We start from the raw sequence: 19290 nt of genomic DNA, 5'->3' as shown, positions 1-19290 counted from the left end.
TTTCTGTAGGCGACTTCCAACATCTTGTTTAGTCCGTACCACGTCGAGCTGCTGCGTTACACCGGACAAAAGAAGATCCGACACGATATCAGGGGGTATCCCATGACTTTTGTCACCTCATTGTACGTAGCTGTAAGAGAAACTAATGTATTGGTTGATACTTCTATGAAAGTAAGCCATCGGAATTATTGTTTGAACGAGAGTTTTGTATGCTACCTCATTTGTGTGTAGGCTACATTTATTATTGGTTATTGCAAGAATCTCAGTTTGGCATCTGCCTTATATGCGATTAGTTTTATGTGACTGTTCCATTTGAAATCGCTCCGTGCCCATTCTTTTAGATATTTTAAGGATGTAACTTCTTCCGTTCACTGTTCTGCAATCGTGTGATCACACAGTAATGGGTCTTTGTGGTTATTTATGGGAAATACATTACATACATTTATGGTGAGGGTCAACTGCCAATTTCTGTACCAAACGTCAATAATCTGCAGATCTTCTTCCTTTTCGCTACAATTTTCTACCCTTACGACATTGCTTCATACAATAGCATCACCAGTGAAAAGCCTCATTGAACTTAGGCCGTTATTCAGTAAGTCGTTTATAAATTTTGTGGACAATAATGGTGTTATAACAGTAACACTTTCTAGTGATAAGCCCGAAGTCACTTTCACGTCTGAAGATTTCGCTTCGTTAAGAATGGCACGCTGTATTCTGTTTGCTAGAAAATCTTCAGTCCAATCACACAGGTGGTCTGATACTCCGCGGCTCGAATTTTGTTCGTTTAGAGGTAGTGCAATACTGTATTGTACCCTTTCTACTACTTTAGATAACCTGAATTCCTGGACAATCACAAGCAATATTACTAGTCACATTTTCCGTCCGATATATGGTTCAGGGAGAAAAGAATATACAAATCACTCATAATTCAAATGACAGTCGATTACTTCTTCAGCAATATTTTAGAAGCAACGTTTTATCCAGCTATGGTTACTAACTGGCAATAAAAATTTTAGAAACATTTTGTGTAGTTGGCGTTGAATAGATTTCATGAATGTTAGGAGCTTTATCGTTTAGCACAGAGCTGTACTTGTCATTTTACCTTCGACTATCGATTTCGCGCTATTTCAGACAGTCGGTGACCTGTGGATGGTCTGAAATTAACCGTAACCGATAACTGAAAGTAAAGTGGTAAATACAGCTGTGTATAATGCAGCTGTTAACGCAAAAATGTTACTTTGAGTTTACTTTCAGACCTAGGTTTTCTTGTAACTAGTGCCTCACAAAAATTAACTAATGGAGAGTATACATAAATGAGTCCTGTCTGCAAGGGAACTTTACGTAGCAATGAACCATGGGGTGGTACAGAAGGACGGTGAAGATTAAGTGGACTTGTAAGATAAGGTTTTCCGCAGAATCGGTGAGGAAATGGACGTGTGTTGGTTCAAATGGCTGTGAGCACTATGGGAATTAACATCTGACGTCATCAGTCCCCTAGAACTTAGAACTAATTAAACCTAACTAACCTAAGGACATCACACACATCCATCCCCGAGGCAAGATTCGAACCTACGACCGTAGCAATCGCGCGGTTCCAGACTGAAGGGTGTAGAACCGCTCGGCCACCGCTCCCGGCTGAACGTGTGTATGAAAACCATTAGAAGAAGGGACAGGATGACAGGACATGTGTTAAAACATCACAGAATAATTTTAATTGTACGACATGGAGCCTTAGAGAAAAACAGTGTTACACTGAGATAATGGGACTAACACAAGAGAGCAATTCGCGGCGGGCTGAGTCAAACAGGTCATAAGACTAATGACAAAAAACTGAGATTTTTGTTTTGTTATATTTTTTCTTTGGACTTATTGTTGGGTTATGCTGCATAAACCTTCTGTTTTTAGTATTACAGAAGTGAACTTAAAGATAATATATATAAGACTCTACAAAGAATATTCTACTATGTGGCGAACCGATAAGGTTTGAACTTGCCCATGTAGCGTGCCGAGATAGCTACATTATGGAGACCTCCAAGTTCGAATCCCATTCTGGCCAGGTATTTTAGTTATGAAAGCCGAATGATGGTAAGACAATGTAACTATGTGTTTAGTTTCATATTTCATTATTTGTACAAATGTATCTGTTAAGTACAAACAAAAAGTTTCTGCATCTAGTGGAGTGCGTGCTGAGCAATATAAGCACCTGGGAGCCACATTGACAGCAAATGGAAGGAAATTAGCAATATGCACAAAACGAAATAAGGAAAGCGAAGGTCATAACTGAGTATCTACGGCCTATATTGTGGAATGACAATACCTCAAAGATGACAAATAAACGACTGTACAAGAGTTTTGCTGGAAGCAGTGGGCCACGGACCAGTAGTGTGGACACTGCCGAAGGAACTGAAAGAAAGGCTTAATGCTGTGGAAATGAATTAGTGGAGAAGGTGTTGCAAATCAACGATAATGGACAGGCTAAAGAATAATGACATCAATGGAACGATAAAAATAGGTTCATCATTGGTACAGTGGATAGAAAGGAAATATCGCACACGGGGTGCCACACGAGGCGTATGGACGAAAACAGAATATTTCAGTAAGTCTTGGCGTGGAGACGTCTAGAGAGGCGAAAAAGAGGTAGACTTAAGGAAGACTGGAATGCAGGTAGAACAGATAATAGAAGATACTGGGACGGATAAGGAGGCATGGAGACACAAACAATGCTGCAGACCGATGTAGTACACTAAAGGAATAGCGCATTGCATGTGAAAAGCACACTGTCTAGCCACGACTTACAAAATTAACAGTGCTGATGTATGTACTGACCATCAGTGTATTGCATTGATTTCTTTACACATTCAAAAGAAATATGACGATTCAGTTTTTAGCGTGTTCCACCAAAGCGTTGATCACCACGTCGGCAGAAGAGCAGAAACTAGTAGTCTGATAATTCTTAATGTTGCTCGGAGATTCGAGTTCTTCCGCGCTCCACGAAACTATTGGGCTTTATTTAGTTAACAGATCAGTAGGACTGCAAAGTACACCACTAACGCTAAATTGCGAAGAAACTCGAGATTTCTCTGATTCTTGCAGAGAACTTTAATACAGTGTGGTTGCGATTATAACTTCAGTGTTAGAGGTTTTTTGATCTTTATCCGTTCAGTGATACAACATATTTATATAGCATTTGGTAAATTCTAGAAAATAAAATATGAAAGTTGTTAACTGTCGTAACGTATGTGTTCTACTAGGGAGTAAGCTATATTTCCTAATGGTAAAAATATGAATAGATGCGGTACTTCATAAGGTAGGAAGTATTCTGCACCACATGATTATTTTTTCACATATCGTGCTCTGTTCTACAATTTCGAGAACCAGAACAAAACAGAAACCATGGTTAAGCTAATAGGAGTAGAAATGAAGAGTAAATAGAATCTTACTCGTAAATGGCGGCGTATTTCCTGATAGTTTCGTTGGACATGGTGCCAAACAGTTCCTCAAACGTCTCAGCGCCAGGCAGTCCGCAGAATTTCCTGTAAAGTACAAAAAGGCATTTTACATAGTGGTGACCATTGAAGAGTGATTTATTCAAGGTGTATTCATACAATTTTAATATATTGCGCTCTGTTCTAAATAGATTCACAAAATAACAGACCACAGGCATCATAACAAAATACAGACAAGAGAGGCTGTGTAATCGTTTTCCTTCGTTCCATTTAAATCAGAACTCCTGACGCGAATTATTTTTTGTGCTTCTGTAAGAGTGTGTCTCCAGGTATTACTTTCGTTTTTTTCTAAATGGACACTAATCTGACACGCACACTGGACTCGCATTCGGGAGGACGACGGTTCAATCCCGTCTCCGGCCATCCTGATTTAGGTTTTCCGTGATTTCCCTAAATCGCTTCAGGCAATTGCCGGGATGGTTCCTTTGAAAGGGCACGGCCGATTTCCTTCCCCATCCTTCCCTCACCCGAGCTTGCACTCCGTCTCTAATGACCTCGTTGTCGACGGGACGTTAAACACTAATATCCTCCCCCTAATCTGACACGCACAATGAATTAGTGGCTCCAACTTCAACCTCTAGAAAAATAAAATACCAAAGTACATCGACGTCTGATTTATACCCGTAAGCTTTAAGTAATCATAACTGTGTCCTAGCCGAAATAATAACAAAATATTAACAGTCAATAGTGAAATGTATATAAGTTCAACTACAATATTTTTCAATAGAACTGGGTAAACTATTAAAAATTCTGGCTCTCATGCAAATGATATACATTAATTTATAAGAGCTCGTCTGCTCCAGTCTCAGAGACATTAATACATTATCTGCCAGCACGAATATCTCTTGTTCTTAGAAGAGCATACATGGATTCTGAAAATATTTGGGACAGAACTGAACTCATGGAAAAACGCAAGGAGGATTGATGACTCCCACTTGTAGATGTACATCTTTCTGAAGGGTAAAAAGAACAAAACAAAATAAAAAAGAAGTCGATGATTTTTCGGCAGTCAAAATAACACTTCAGAGCACTCCTGCTTTAGAGATCAGTTTCGGCGGCTTTGCTGCAGAGTGCTTCTTTGAACAGTGAACAGATTTCTTCGTTCATCAGTAAGAAGTACTGGTCATTAAATAGCCAGTAGGCGTTGCAATATGAGGAGCTTCAAACACTCTGCCACACAGTCGTTAGTAAATTTTTGGGTAGATAAGCCATTTCTGTGTTCTTCGGAAAAAGCTTGCAACCATACGTTCATTTGCATTCTCGTAAAATTCTGTGAACATAACTTGTCGTCAACCGTCTGGTCAATAGCGAGTATTTGGAAGCATCCAGTGTAATTCATCACACCAAAATTCTCTCGCAAGTGTACGCCTAATAGGCTGGTGTTTTGTTTACTGACCTGAATTCCATATAACCCGGCAGACCGAAGTCACGACCGCGCTGCATGTTGAAAGACGCCAGGTCGAGGCCGAACCTCTGCCCGGGCTTCTTGAAGAGGTGGTTGGTTACCTGCGTAGAATAACAGTTAACATTATTCTGTGCACCCAGCTATAGCCTAATACAGGTGAGAAATTCTCCTGAGGTACGTCCAGTCTTACTGTCCTCAGGGATATACAGGGTGTTTAACATAAGGCACAACCTGTGTGTCCGTTACTGCGGTGGAACCAGTACACGCAGGCCCCGTTCGTCCTCACCCCCCAACACATTCATCAGACTTTGTAGAAGGTGGTTCTCGGTTTTCGCAGTAGTAGGTGAGATAGCAGCAGCCTTGGAAAGGAGACCGCGAAAATATTTCCGCCATTTACCCTCTCAGTTTTGGGCTGTCAAGGCATCTGCTCACACATCTGTGCAGAAATTCAAAATGAAACATTATGATGAGATGGTGGTAGTGCTTCGACTGACCAATTCAGATACGAATATAAGTACCCAAAACTATTTAATTCCGATACTGTTCCTAAAAGTTAGTACTGCAGCTGGCTATTCAAGTCTAAGCATGACGGAGAGTTGATCCCGGCATTTATCAGGATATATGACCTCACAGAACAATCAAAATTGGAGTGCTGGAAATCTTTCTCAATTACCTGCAGTATCTTGCATAAATTGAAAACTAGAGTCAGGGATGCAATCAATGTACTATTGACCCGACCTTTCTACACAAAACCGTGACTTCTTGTAAGTCTGTGAACACCTTTTTTCAGAGTACCAACAACTAATAGAAAGACACACATTTATTTCATGCTGGACAATGAAAAACCGCCCACCGCTATTGCGTTTGTGGCAGTATTATGAACTAATTTTTGTGGAAGGAATTCTGCTAACTCGTCTAGTTTGTCTGTAACCAATAAAAAATAAATAGCATGTGGCACCCAGCCTTTCGATTTGACGCCACTTCGACGGCTTGCGTGTCAGTATCAATGCTTATTTAATGAACCATTTCACCATTCGGTTACACTATGCTGTGTCCCCCACAGAAAATGTTCAGGTGATTGCTGGGTCATCGAACCCGGGATCTGGGAGTCACTTGCTAATAACGTTAACCACTTCATCAGAGATGGTCTCTTTGAAACAGATATGCCATGAAATAAAGTCAGGGGAACTACTAGGAGCGTATACTGTGATCAGAGCCTCTCAAGGGAGATAGTGGTTCCAGTGAAATGCCGCAAGCGGCGTTTGAGCCGTATGTGAAACACCCTGTACTCTTGTCTTTGTGTTACTTCCTAATTGATGGGTGTTACCTTGCACCTTGTGCTATTACTGTTTTGCCATAAACTCACTGCGCTGACGGGGCAGCTACTTCAGTATATGTTATTTATAAACTCGGCTGCGTATTGTCTTACCTCCTGAGTGACGGAGTCGTCGACGGCCTGGGCCACCTGGTTCATGAGGCCCATGAAGTACTCGTCGATCACTCCAGCTCGGTACAGGTCGTACGGCTTGCGGATCAGTTCAGACAGCCGCTTGGATGCTAGAAACACGGGTTAGGGTTAGTTACGGCGATAACGAATCGGAAATGCAAGCCGCAGACACTAGAAACATGCTAATATGAGTTTAACATAGGACGAGACAGGACAAATTTATTTATTGGAATCACAAAAATTTTGCAGGCTTCTTAATTTCTGATAATGAAATCATTTCGTATGATGCATCTGTGTTCGGAACGATTAAATATATCATATGCAACCTAGTACACTGGGCCGGCCGGTGTGGCCGAGCGGTTCTAGGAGCTACAGTTTGGAACCGCGTGACCGCTACGGTCGCAGGTTCGAATCCTGCCTCGGGCGTGGACGTTTGTGATGTCCTTAGGTTAGTTAGGATTAAGTAGTTCTAAGTTATAGGGGACTGATGACCTCAGCAGTTAAGTCCCATAGTGCTCAGAGCCATTTGAACCAAGCAGTACACTGGTTAGGCATCATTCCTATGTAATTGTAAAACCTGTACTAAACTGCAACGTGTATTGCAATACAACATTTGGACAACAAAATTAAATATGAATACATCGTTTAATTTCAGCAACAAAAAATACTACTGTATTCATTAACTGTTGAGGTTACGAATTTCTTTTCTCTGGGAATGGTGATTCCTCATTTTCTGATACAGGAATTGTGCCAATGTGCACCAGGATCAGGGACGAGGATCTCCATAGTCCAGTGATGCCTGTCAAACAAACGGTGACAAAACAACCTGCATTCTTTTCTTTGTTTTTTAGTGATTTATTCTATGGTAGTGGAGCCCCACTCGGTTTAGTTTTGCAAACGAGAACCATTTTCTTTGTAACGATGTCTATAGCTGTGATTCGACTGATCGTGGTGCATTTCTGAGCTACAAACTATCGCTTCAGTATCTATCATAATCCTTCAGCTTTCTCTTTCGTCCTAGACAGGCTGCAAATCGCTCATCTGATTAGGATGCTTATCCTCGAGTCTTTCAAAATAAGTTGAATCGACCAAGCTTCTCTCTCCTAAAGAGATAAAACTCAGAAAAAATTCTCCGTACATTGCAGTCTCTTTGACCTCACACGTAGCAGAGCGTTATACGAGAGGATTTCAAAAAGTAAATTACATATTATTATGGCAGGCGAAGTTACTTTTATTGAATGCTGCACAATATTTCAAAGTGATACAGATAAAAGACACTATTTTCCAACGTAGTCACCAAGTCTCTGTAATTAAGTCAGAATATAATTGCACACATCGTGCAGTTAGTCGACGGTTGCCGTGGCGTTTCACTCCCATACTGTGATGTACTTGTTACAATCACCGCGGCAGAACTATGTGTTCAAGAACCATGGAACATGTCCGCTGTTCTGACAATCTGTTAGTCGTGTTCCGCAACGATCTTAGCGTGTAACCTTCTTTCTGAAGACCATATGCAATAAAAGATTTCCGGAAAACAGAAAATTAAGAATGATTCCAAGATGTTACTTCAATGAAGTTATTACAATTTTTTAACAAATAGCCTGCACATAATTAAGTCAGAAATAGATCTATATTGGTATTGGATTTGGACAAATACAGTATCCCACTGTTCTTGGGCGTGATTCACCAGGTAAGTGATATAGTTGTTGATGAGTGTTAGTTTTTCGTTATCATTATAAGACAGGACTGTCAAGCTTCAACAAAATTAAGGACGTAGAATTTCGCGGCCATTCTCGAAGATGTTAAAAGTTTAACCTCATTCTTGCTCCAGACTTCCGACAACTAAAAGAGGGTATTTTTCGTGTTGATCGTCGTAAATGTTGATGACTGATTATGCAGTAAAACTTTCGTGATTATGTACACCGGTGAACGCTTCCATCAGTCACGGGAACGTGGACTACTGCAGGAGACCTTAATCTGTTTTCATGCATTCATTGGACTGAATGAACTGTTGTCTCGATTTCGCATGTAAGGAAAGTATTCGTATATTGTTTCAATCATATCGTGTATATACAGCGCTTAACAGAGCAATACCGATAAACTTAGAGGGTTTGTAGAGCGTGGCTTAAGGAACAAATTGAGGGTATAAACCCATGTCCGTGAACATCATTCATGGACCTTGCGTAAAGTGTCGAAATCATACGGGTAATGCCTACCGCTAGGTCACATGTTCAGCAGAAAACGTAAGTCGCTACGCTCTCATACTGTTATGACATGCGTGGACACGCCACATCGGTATCTGAGATTGCATAAAGTTCTACTTGCCGTGCTCAGCGTAAAGACTCAAGTCATATGTCGGTAGCTGGTCACTGTACCATCGTCGTTCTGTAGCGTCAATGTATGACGTATCCAGTCTTTGATTTCTGTTCATTGTTCTAGAGACTCTCTACAGCCCTTGGAAGAGTGTCGGTACTATTCCGTCACGCACTGCATAGCTAGTGTCAAAATGCTTCAAAATAGAAGCAGAAAACATCAGGCCCGAGAGGTACAAACTAATGATGATGTTACTTGTTTTGCTGAACTGAATCGTTGTCTTTGCGCGTGCAATTACTAAAAAGTACGGCCGTCTGATGCAAGTCGTGGCCTGAGTAAGTGATGATGGCTATACAGTGCGCTTGTGAGGCGGGCGCAGAATGTGAGCGTGGTTACCGATGAACCTGTGGGCCTTGCTCCAGCGCTCGACGGCGGTGGGCAGCAGCGAGTGCGCGAACCGGAAGGCGGCGCCGGCGAACGCGTCGATCACGCCTGGGTTCACGTTCGGGTCGTAGCCGTCCCAGTAGCCCTGCAACACAAGAGTATTTCTTCAATGCTGTTGGGCCGTAGGTTAACTTTTAATGTATACGTCGGTGTTACTCATATTATTCGTGTTTTTAATGGCTCAGTTAATCTTCGTAATGCTGTACATCTCGTAGATTAGAACAGCTTTTACCTAAGGGATACTGGTCACCGTAGGGGCGGATTAGGATATTGGATTGAAGAGGATTGGCGGATCATGTGACGGTTGGTTTGCTCTACTGAAGTTGTACATACACAGGGTGCCAGAAATAATAGAACGTGTAAGGGTGTTGTAGGGTAGATTGTGCTGGGAAATCATTAAAAAAATCTCTATACGTTGCTCCGTTTCCGAGGTCATGAGCACTGAAGCTAGTCAAGCTGTCGTGCACGTAAATTCAAGCGAGCCGCCAGAGATGGTATCGCCAAACGTGTTCTTCGTTTGGTTTCCTAAAATTCAATAAGAGATCGATAAAAAAATTGGGCATTCGACAATACTAAGGATGGAACCCGACCCAAAGGCTGAACAGTCTCGTGCGCTGTCAGCTACGTGATGAGAACAACTGACACTAACTGTATCTGTCGGGCCGCTCGAATCTGCGCGCTCAACAGCCTGATTGGCTAATTTCAATGCTAATTAACTCGGAAACGGTGCAACATATCGAATTTTTTTCTTAACAAATATTTCTCAGCATAACCTAGCCTGTAACGCTCTTACAAGCTTTACGTTTGTGTGTGTGTGTGTGTGTGTGTGTGTGTGTGCTGCTACCCTCTATAGTTCCCATAATACCTCGGCTAATCCAGCTGCAAGATCAAATGCACAGCACAGCAACATTGCAGCGCCGAAGATTCCAATATATTGACATAAAGCTGAACAAAGAAGTGTTTATACAGTTGGCTGTGGTAAAACATAAAGCAAAGGAAATATAAAAAAAAGTAAGTGCTAAATTACAATCTTGTAAATATTGTGTGTATTAAAACAATAGAAAGTGCTACCATGAAACACTACAAATATGAAAACAAGATATTTATAACTTAGCAATCAATTAACTTATTTTTTTGTAGACCACTGACGAAAAAATGAAAATAAAAACATCTTTTGCTATACACAATTAAAAGTTATCCCCATCCAACACTCCGGCAGCAACTGAGAGAAAATGCTTGTAAATTTTCAGCTGATAGTATAAAAGGTCATCAGCCATATCGTTATGCAGGCTCCCTGACAATCCTTCCCTTTACAAGAAAAGATTCCTTCTAACATTATAAAATTATCATGAGATGTAAGAGAAAATCAGTGCACTCCTATTCATATCACGCAACAAGGAATTCCAAGTGACTCTCAGGCAGCCATCATTTCTCAAAACGTGCCAACTGATCAGTCAACTAGTTACGTGTACAACGCGTTATCTCGTCACAATGCTTCTAAACCTTAAAATTGTGTGAGAATTAAGTGCATGTTGTTTATTGATTCGTAAGCTCCTAAAAAGTGAATTAGGCATAACTTTAAAAACAGAAATAGATAAAGCTATAGTATACTATTACAATCTACAACGAGCTTCATCTATGAAACTGAACGAAAGTAACCCTAAAAGTAATACTACTCTATTACGTTTTTAAAGCACTGACAAGCGCTCGAAGATGTGTATGTCGTCACTTGTTGCTCAATGTGAAAAAAGACATAAATAATGTGCCTATCAAAGATAAAATGAAGACTACACAAAAACTAACCTCCTTCTGTGTCAGCAGGCCGAACTTCTCCATGACTTCCTTGCCGAGGATGATGGGCAGGAATTCGTTGTACGTGATGTGCTGGATCTCGGCTATGACGATACGGCGAGCTTCCTAAAGAGAGCAAAAGTAAAACTGAAGTTGCTTGAATTCAGCATTGCTCTTTTTCCTTTTTCATACGCATTCTGCCTTCTAGGTAGTACAATGTCTGCCCCTGTACACAATTCATTCATAGCGAAATATATTCATAAACATTATTTTTATGGAAAAAATATATGCCTGAAGCGAATATGTTAGACAAAAATAGGAAAGGGATTCGAACACAGCATGCTGCAGAAAGCATTCCAGTTTTGTTTTGGATTAGAGAAACAGCTAACGAATTAACAAAATTCCACAATGAGATCTACGGCTCCATCAGATGAAGTCTGATTGCAGCGCGTGGTATCTGCCTATGGTGCCACTGGATGTTACTATGTGGTTTGCGCACTGCCCTCTCGCAGGCGACATCGACTCCCACAATGGTAAAATCTCCCCGTTCCCGTAGTCCCTCCATGGAAAAGCTGTTGACAGTGCCTTAAACAGAAACCGTGTCATTCGTCTGATAGTACGACATGCTAAGCATTTAGAAACAGTGATTGACAGAAAACCAGTAGGCACACTAAGTCAGGGAATAAAGCGGAGATTCGTAACCTGTTCTTCTTTAATATCATTACGCTGACTCATTCTGTGTAACAACCGTTGGCTAGACAGCATGTCAGGAAACTCCTCATAGATTCCTCCAAGGAATTAAATTGATAAATTAATGAATCGTGAGGGCTTCAATACTTCGTTTCACCATAACCATACAATAACAACACAACCACAGCTGAAACTGGATATTGTCATTAATAAGAATGCCTGAACAAAGGTACTGGCTGATTAAAATATAAATCACGCTGATTTGAATAGCTGCAGATGGAATGCGAGAGATTTTTATCTCACTTTCCAATAAATCACTCTGTAGAATTTCTTTTTTTTCTAGGAGTTATTTTTTTATATTATTGTATTTCCTTGGGTTCCATAGGGCCAGATGTTTAGCCAGTTACGTTATTAGGTAATATATTACAATTACACATAGCCTGTATGTTAATATCAGTTCTTTGAATGTCTCATTGTTTTTAACTGTTATATATCACTACAAATAACACAAACGTATAAACTTTGTTATTCTTGGGCTGAGAAAGTTAATAATGATCATTTTTTACTGGTATACGTTTTTGTGGGGTTCAGTATCAGAATTAAATAACTAATAGGACAAGAGATTAACACTGCGCACAAACAACCGATTATAAAACGACTGCATAAGATTTCTTCTTCTGATAGCAGTTGCTGGTGTGGAGCTGTTGGAGTTCGTCAAGTATTAACGCTACTGTGACCTGTGTCTTTCCAACTTATAATTTAGAGACGAACGTCCGTCTCTGGAAAATATCATACAACGTGGACACAGACTTTTGGCTGCTGGGCACGGTTCTTCATAGTTGCGGCTAGGGGGATTCCCAGTTTGACATTTACTTTATAATGTTATCCTGCTGATTGGTGTAGCGGCAACAGCTGAGCAGCAGGTGATTTACGTCTGCTACTTATGAGACATGATGTTCGCGCTATGGATATGTAACTTTGATTCCGGAGAGATGCTCACGATAAGACTGGTATCAATTTCGCAGTCTTACGATTGATGTATGTGATCGTGAAATTTTAACTTTGAATACGATATTCTTTTGGGAATGCATCGTTCAGTCCATGCAAAGTTTTTTCCTTTCGTCATCTGAGAGGTTTCCCACAATCAGTACTAAACATTAAATGCCCTTTTAGTTACAATGGTTACGAGTCTGAATAAGGTAGACGTACAAAGAAAGGTATTGCGCTATGCCGCTCTTTGCTAACTGGTCAACAGTTTCGTTGTCTCTGATTCGGGAATGTCCTTTGATCCAGAGAAAGTCCACTCTTTTATACTGTTTGCTAAACTGATAGATTAGTTCCTGTACGTCGGAGAGGTAACAGCTCGTTTTCGAGTTCCAGGATTGATGCTCTAGTTTTTATAGCATGAGGAAGCTTGTAGTAGTTCTGATTTCCATAGCACGACACAAATATGCAAACCCTGTTTCTTCACCCGACTTAGACCCGTCTGCGTAAAGCGTCATGTGTAGAACCAGATCTAGTTGCTCTAGGGTAGAAGTAGAGAAGCGCCTTTGTTGATAAGGTATATATTGTTTGTAGGGAATGATTTCATACTAAAGTCTGAACATCGGAGATATGACATCATTCACTATGCGAGAATGGTATGTTGTTGCTGACAGGTAAAAGTAAGACGAGATATCGAAAGATTCGTATGGCATTATTGTTAGAAAGACCCCGTAGGGTTGGTTCAGTCATCTAGTCTAAAAGAGTTTTATTCGAGCATACGCATGTGCTAGCGATCTCGGACACGAAAGCTGGTTCAAGAGCATAACTTAGCGTCACTTGCTCATTGTTTTCCTGTCACTGACCGTAAATATCTTCCTTACTGTTGATGCTGCGTCAGTATGGGACACCTTCTATGGGGATACTGACGTTGCACTACAGTTCTATGTCCTTGGTTCTGTACTTCGTGCTATCTATCTTACTTAATTTTTTGACGAAACGTTGAAACGAAACGCTGTACCGATCACATTTTTGCTGGGACAAGGTCTTCGGTCAGTGAGTGAGTTGCGCCGCTGCTCACCTGGAAGAGCGTCTCGTCGTCCCAGTGGGGGTTGACCTGGGCGAGCCCGTTGGCGACGCGGTTGTGCTCCCGCGCCATCAGCGTGTGCATACACGTCAGCACCAGCTGCTCGTTCACTCGAATCTCACCTGCAACACGGAGGGCCGTGAGCAAGTGAAAACCGTACACTATCTTTATTACTTTATTTTGTTTCTTACCATTTACAAATCACTTACCAGCTTGTGACTAAGACATTTACGTTTTCGCAGTCTCAGTACATAAGGTCATTTGATTTCTTATTATTTTGGCAATGTTTAACAACGTTGTACCTTGTAAACTTAAAACTACATTTTTTTTGTCATCAGTCTACTGACTGGTTTGATGCGGCCCGCCACGAATTCCTTTCCTGCGCTAACCTCTTCATCTCAGAGTAGCACTTGCAACCTACGTCCTCAATTATTTGCTTGACGTATTCCAATCTCTGTCTTCCTCTACAGTTTTTGCCCTCTACAGCTCCCTCTAGTACCATGGAAGTCATTCCCCCGTGTCTTAGCAGATGTCCTATCATACTGTCCCTTCTCCTTATCAGTGTTTTCCACATATACCTTTCCTCTCCGATTCTGCGTAGAACCTCCTCATTCCTTACCTTATCAGTCCACCTAATTTTCAACATTCGTCTGTAGTACCACATCTCAAATGCTTCGATTCTCTTCTGTTCCGGTTTTCCCACAGTCCATGTTTCACTACCATACTACCATGTACTCCAGACGTAATCCTCAGAAATTTCTTCCTCAAATTAAGGCCGGTATTTGATATTAGTAGACTTCTCTTGGCCATAAATGCCTTTTTTGCCATAGCGAGTCTGTTTTTGATGTCCTCCTTGCTCCGACCGTCATTGGTTATTTTACTGCCTAGGTAGCAGAATTCCTCAACTTCATTGACTTCGTGACCATCAATCCTGATGTTAAGTTTCTCGCTGTTCTCATTTCTACTACTTCTCATTACCTTCGTCTTTCTCCGATTTACTCTCAAGCCATACTGTGTACTCATTAGACTGTTCATTTCGTTCAGCAGATCATTTAATCCTTCTTCACTTTCACTCAGGATAGCAATGTCATCAGCAAATCGTATCATTGATATCCTTTCACCTTGTATTTTAATTCCACTCCTGAACCTTTCTTTTATTTCCATCATTGCTTCCTCGATGTACAGATTGAAGAGTAGGGGCGAAAGGCTACAGCCTTGTCTTACACTCTTCTTAATACGAGAACTTCGTTCTTGATCGTCCACTCTTATTATTCCCTCTTGGTTGTTGTACATATTGTATATGACCCGTCTCTCCCTATAGCTTACCCCAACTTTGTTCAGAATCTCGAACAGCTTGCGCCATTTTATATTGTCGAACGCTTTTTCCAGGTCGACAAATCCTATGAAAGTGTCTTGATTTTTCTTAAGCCTTGCTTCCATAATTAGCCGTAACGTCAGAATTGCCTCTCTCGTCCCTTTACTTTTCCTAAAGCCAAACTGATCGTCACCTAGCGCATTCTCAATTTTCTTTTCCATTCTTCTGTATATTATTCTTGTAAGCAGCTTCGATGCATGAGCTGTTAAGCTGATTGTGCGGTAATTCTCGCACTTGTCAGCTCTTGCCGTCTTCGGAATTGTGTGGATGATGCTTTTCCGAAAGTCAGATGGTATATCGCCAGACTCATATATTCTACACACCAACGTGAATAGTCGTTTTGTTGCCACTTCCCCCAATGATTTTAGATATTCTGATGGAATGTTATCTATCCCTTCTGCCTTATTTGACCGTAAGTCCTCCAAAGCTCTTTTAAATTCCGATTCTAATACTGGATCCCCTATCTCTTCTAAATCGACCCCTGTTTCTTCTTCTATCACATCAGACAAATCTTCACCCTCATAGAGGCTTTCAATGTATTCTTTCCACCTATCTGCTCTCTCCTCTGCATTTAACAGTGGAATTCCCGTTGCACTCTTAATGTTACCACCGTTGCTTTTAATGTCATCAAAGTTTGTTTTGACTTTCCTGTATGCTGAGTCTGTCCTTCCGACAATCATATCTTTTTCGATGTCTTCACGTTTTTCCTGCAGCCATTTCGTCTTACCTTCCCTGCACTTCCTATTTATTTCATTCCTCAGCGACTTGTATTTCTGTATTCCTGATTTTCCCGGAACATGTTTGTACTTCCTCCTTTCATCAATCAACTGAAGTATTTCTTCTGTTACCCATGGTTTCTTCGCAGCTACCTTCTTTGTACCTATGTTTTCCTTCCCAATTTCTGTGATGGCCCTTTTTAGAGATGTCCATTCCTCTTCAACTGTACTGCCTACTGCGCTATTCCTTATTGCTGTATCTATAGCGTTAGAGAACTTCAAACGTATCTCGTCATTTCTTAGTACTTCCGTATCCCACTTCTTTGCGTATTGGTTCTTCCTGACTAATGTCTTGAACTTCAGCCTACTCTTCATCACTACTATATTGTGATCTGAGTCTATATCTGCTCCTGGGTACGCCTTACAATCCAGTATCTGATTTCGAAATCTCTGTCTGACCATGATGTAATCTAATTGAAATCTTCCCATATCTCCCGGCCCTTTCCAAGTATACCTCCTCCTCTTGTGATTCTTGAACAGGGTATTCGCTATTACTAGCTGAAACTTGTTACAGAACTCAATTAGTCTTTCTCCTCTTTCATTCCTTGTCCCAAGCCCATATTCTCCTGTAAACTTTTCTTCTATTTCTTCCCCTACAACTGCATTCCAGTCGCCCATGACTATCATATTTTCGTCCCCCTTTACATACTGCATTACCCTTTCAGTTTCCTCATACACTTTCTCTATCAGTTCATCTTCAGCTTGCTACTTAGGAAACCAAAATTCTTAAAATTAACAACTTATGTGTTAAGAATACAGGAAAATAGGAAGACAGGAGAGAATGTTATAGAAAGCCAACACTGATACTGTCTGGGAGGGAGTACGTCAGAAAGACATTGATCCTCTTCTTCTTGGATAACGGTCACACGATCTACTACTGCTCGTCTATGAGGGCGAGGACGTCAGCGATAGTTTAAGCCTGACGCGCTCAGATGGTGTGACTGTACGTCTGTCTTAAGCAGTACTTGTAAGTTACAAGTTGTGAAGACACAGACCACAGTAACATGGACTGCAACAGCTGCACACCAGCAATTGCTATCAGAAGAAGAAATCGTAGGCAGTAGTTTTATAATTGGTTACTTGTTGGATGTATCCAAAACTCTGTATTCCTCTCAGTTTCTACTCTCTGCAGCTCCCTCTGGTACCAGAAGTAAATCCCTAATGTTTTAACACGTGTCCTGTTATCCTGTCCCTTCTTCTTGTCAGTGGTCTTCCCATGTATTATCCGCCCCAATAGCTGAGTAGTCAGCGTGACGGATTGCCATCCTACGGGCCCGGGTTCGATTCCCGGCTGGGTCGGGGATTTTCTCCGCTCAGGGACTGGGTGTTGTCTTCGTCATCATTTTATCCCCATCCGGCACGCAGGTTGGCCAATGTGGCGTCGAATGTAATAAGACCTACACCATGGCGGCCGGATCTGTCCCGGAAGGGGCCTCCGGGCCAATGATGCCGAACGCTCATTTCCATTTCCCATGTATTCCCTTCCTCGCCGATTCTGCAGAGTACCTCCTCACTGCCGGCCGGTGTGGTCGAGCGGTTCTAGGCGCTTCAGTCTGGAACCGCGCGATCGCTACGGTCGCAGGTTCGAATCCTGCCTCGGGCATGTATGTGTGTGATGTCCTTAGGTTAGTTAGGTTTAAGTAGTTCTAAGTTCTAGGGGACCGATGACCTTAGATGTTGAGTCCCATAGTGCTCAGAGCCATTTGAACCATTTTTGGTCCTCCTCACTACCTACCCTATTAGTCAACCTAATTTTTAACATTCTTCTGTATCATCACATCTCAAATGCTTCGATTCTCTCCTGTTCATGTTTTTCCACAGTCCATGATTCAGTACCATACAATGCAGTGCTCCGAACGTATAGTCTCTCGAATTATGGCCTTCGATTAATACTAGTAGATATCCCTTGGTCAGGAATTCTCCGTTTCTTTCTGTGCTACGCTACTTTTTATGTCCTCTTTGCTCCGTCCGTCATGGGTTATTTTGCTGCCTAGGTAGGAGAATTCCTTAACTTCATCTACTTGGTGGTTATCAATCTTTATGTTGCGCTTCGTGCTGTTCTCATTTCTGCTACTTCTCATTAGTTTCGTCTTTCCTAGTTTTACTCTCCATCCACGTTTTGTACTCATTAGATTGTCCATTTCATTCAACAAATCCTGTAGTTCTTCGCCTTCACGGAGGTCAGCAATGTCATTATTGAATCTTATCATTGATATCCTTTCACCGAGAATTTTAATCCCACTCTTGAATCTTTCTTCTATTTCCGTCGTCGCTTCATCGATATATAGATTGAACATTAAAGCGAAACACTATACGCTCGTCTTACACTCTTTCTAATCCGAGCACTTCCTTCTTAGCATCTAATGCTACTGTTTCCTCTTAGTTCTCGAATTACCCTTCTTTCCCTACAGCTTACTTCTATTTCTCTCTGTATTTTGACTATCTTGCACCGTTTTACGTTGACGATGCTTTTCCCAGCTTGACAGATTCTGTGAACGTGTCTTGATTTTTCGTCCATTGTCAAGCGCAATGGCAGACTGCCTCTCCGATGCCTTTATCTTTCCTAAGGTCACACTGGTCGTCATGTAACAGACCCTCAGCATTCTTTTCCGTTTTTCTGTATATTATTATTGTCAGAAACTTTGATTTCTCTTACAATATAATGTTACTGTCTAATGAACACTTGTTTTCGTGACACTCCGGGGATTAAACATCAAGCCTTCACTCAGTTTATCTGTCATCGCCTATATCGCTATCGTGTGGTATGCTATCACTGCTACTGCCGTGTGCTCTAGTGTTGTCTGTGGAGTTATTCGTCGCCTGTGCTCGCTGTCGCCTGTATTTTCATTGCTACAAGTACTCTTTACGCAGCGCTCTAGATATTCTTTCTGCAGAGTTGTTGAGATCTGTCCACTACCTTTGCTCTCTAAGTGATTGCGTTATGTAGTCGTGTCAGCCTTCTGATCGTCTCCCCTGAGACCAACCGCCACAATGTAGAAAGACGTGCTCTGGGACCCCTCCATCTCTGCAGGCATAATCAGCCCCCTGGCCGAAGTGATTGTAAACAAACTTTTGTAGATCCGAGCTAGTATCACGTAGAATAAAGCACACATAAAATTAAATTAAACGAGCTTATTTCAGAGGCGGTGATATTGGAACATTATGCAGTGCCTCTGAAGTTCATTTTTCTTATCGACGCTTCCAAACTTCTTTGTTTTTAATGGCTTATAACAATGATATATCATACATATTGACTATCTGTTGTAATGGATACTTCATAATTATAAATTTGAGCTCTGAATCGTAAATAAATCAAATGCTTGCACTACAAATAGTCATTTGTGCTGATGATAATGTCCGTCATCCTTCTCACTCTGTTGAAACTAACAAGGTCCTACGCCTACAAAGATCTGTGTAGTCAAACTGTCGTACACCGATAAAGCGACTGCGGAAGAGTCGCAATGTATGAGCTATA

The 19290-nt window shown here is 41.3% G+C and overlaps 1 protein-coding gene across 1 annotated transcript in view; it reads right to left on the bottom strand.

Moving 5' to 3' along the window:
• Positions 1–19290, bottom strand: part of LOC124604893 (chorion peroxidase-like) — a 243605-nt gene that overhangs the window by 19869 nt on the left and 204446 nt on the right. Inside the window, exons 10-15 of the mRNA XM_047136517.1 lie at positions 13659–13786; positions 10919–11032; positions 9068–9200; positions 6341–6468; positions 4903–5012; positions 3441–3533 (exon numbers count right to left, since the gene is read on the bottom strand). Of these exons, the coding sequence (XP_046992473.1) occupies positions 3441–3533; positions 4903–5012; positions 6341–6468; positions 9068–9200; positions 10919–11032; positions 13659–13786 (706 nt within the window). The remainder of the gene's footprint in view (positions 1–3440; positions 3534–4902; positions 5013–6340; positions 6469–9067; positions 9201–10918; positions 11033–13658; positions 13787–19290) is intronic.

The sequence above is a fragment of the Schistocerca americana genome, chromosome 1 (assembly GCF_021461395.2).
Source record: "Schistocerca americana isolate TAMUIC-IGC-003095 chromosome 1, iqSchAmer2.1, whole genome shotgun sequence".
Taxonomy (NCBI): Eukaryota; Metazoa; Arthropoda; class Insecta; order Orthoptera; family Acrididae; genus Schistocerca; species Schistocerca americana.
The sequence above is the reverse complement of the archived record's forward strand: the minus strand, read 5'-3'. Positions and strand labels throughout refer to the sequence as shown.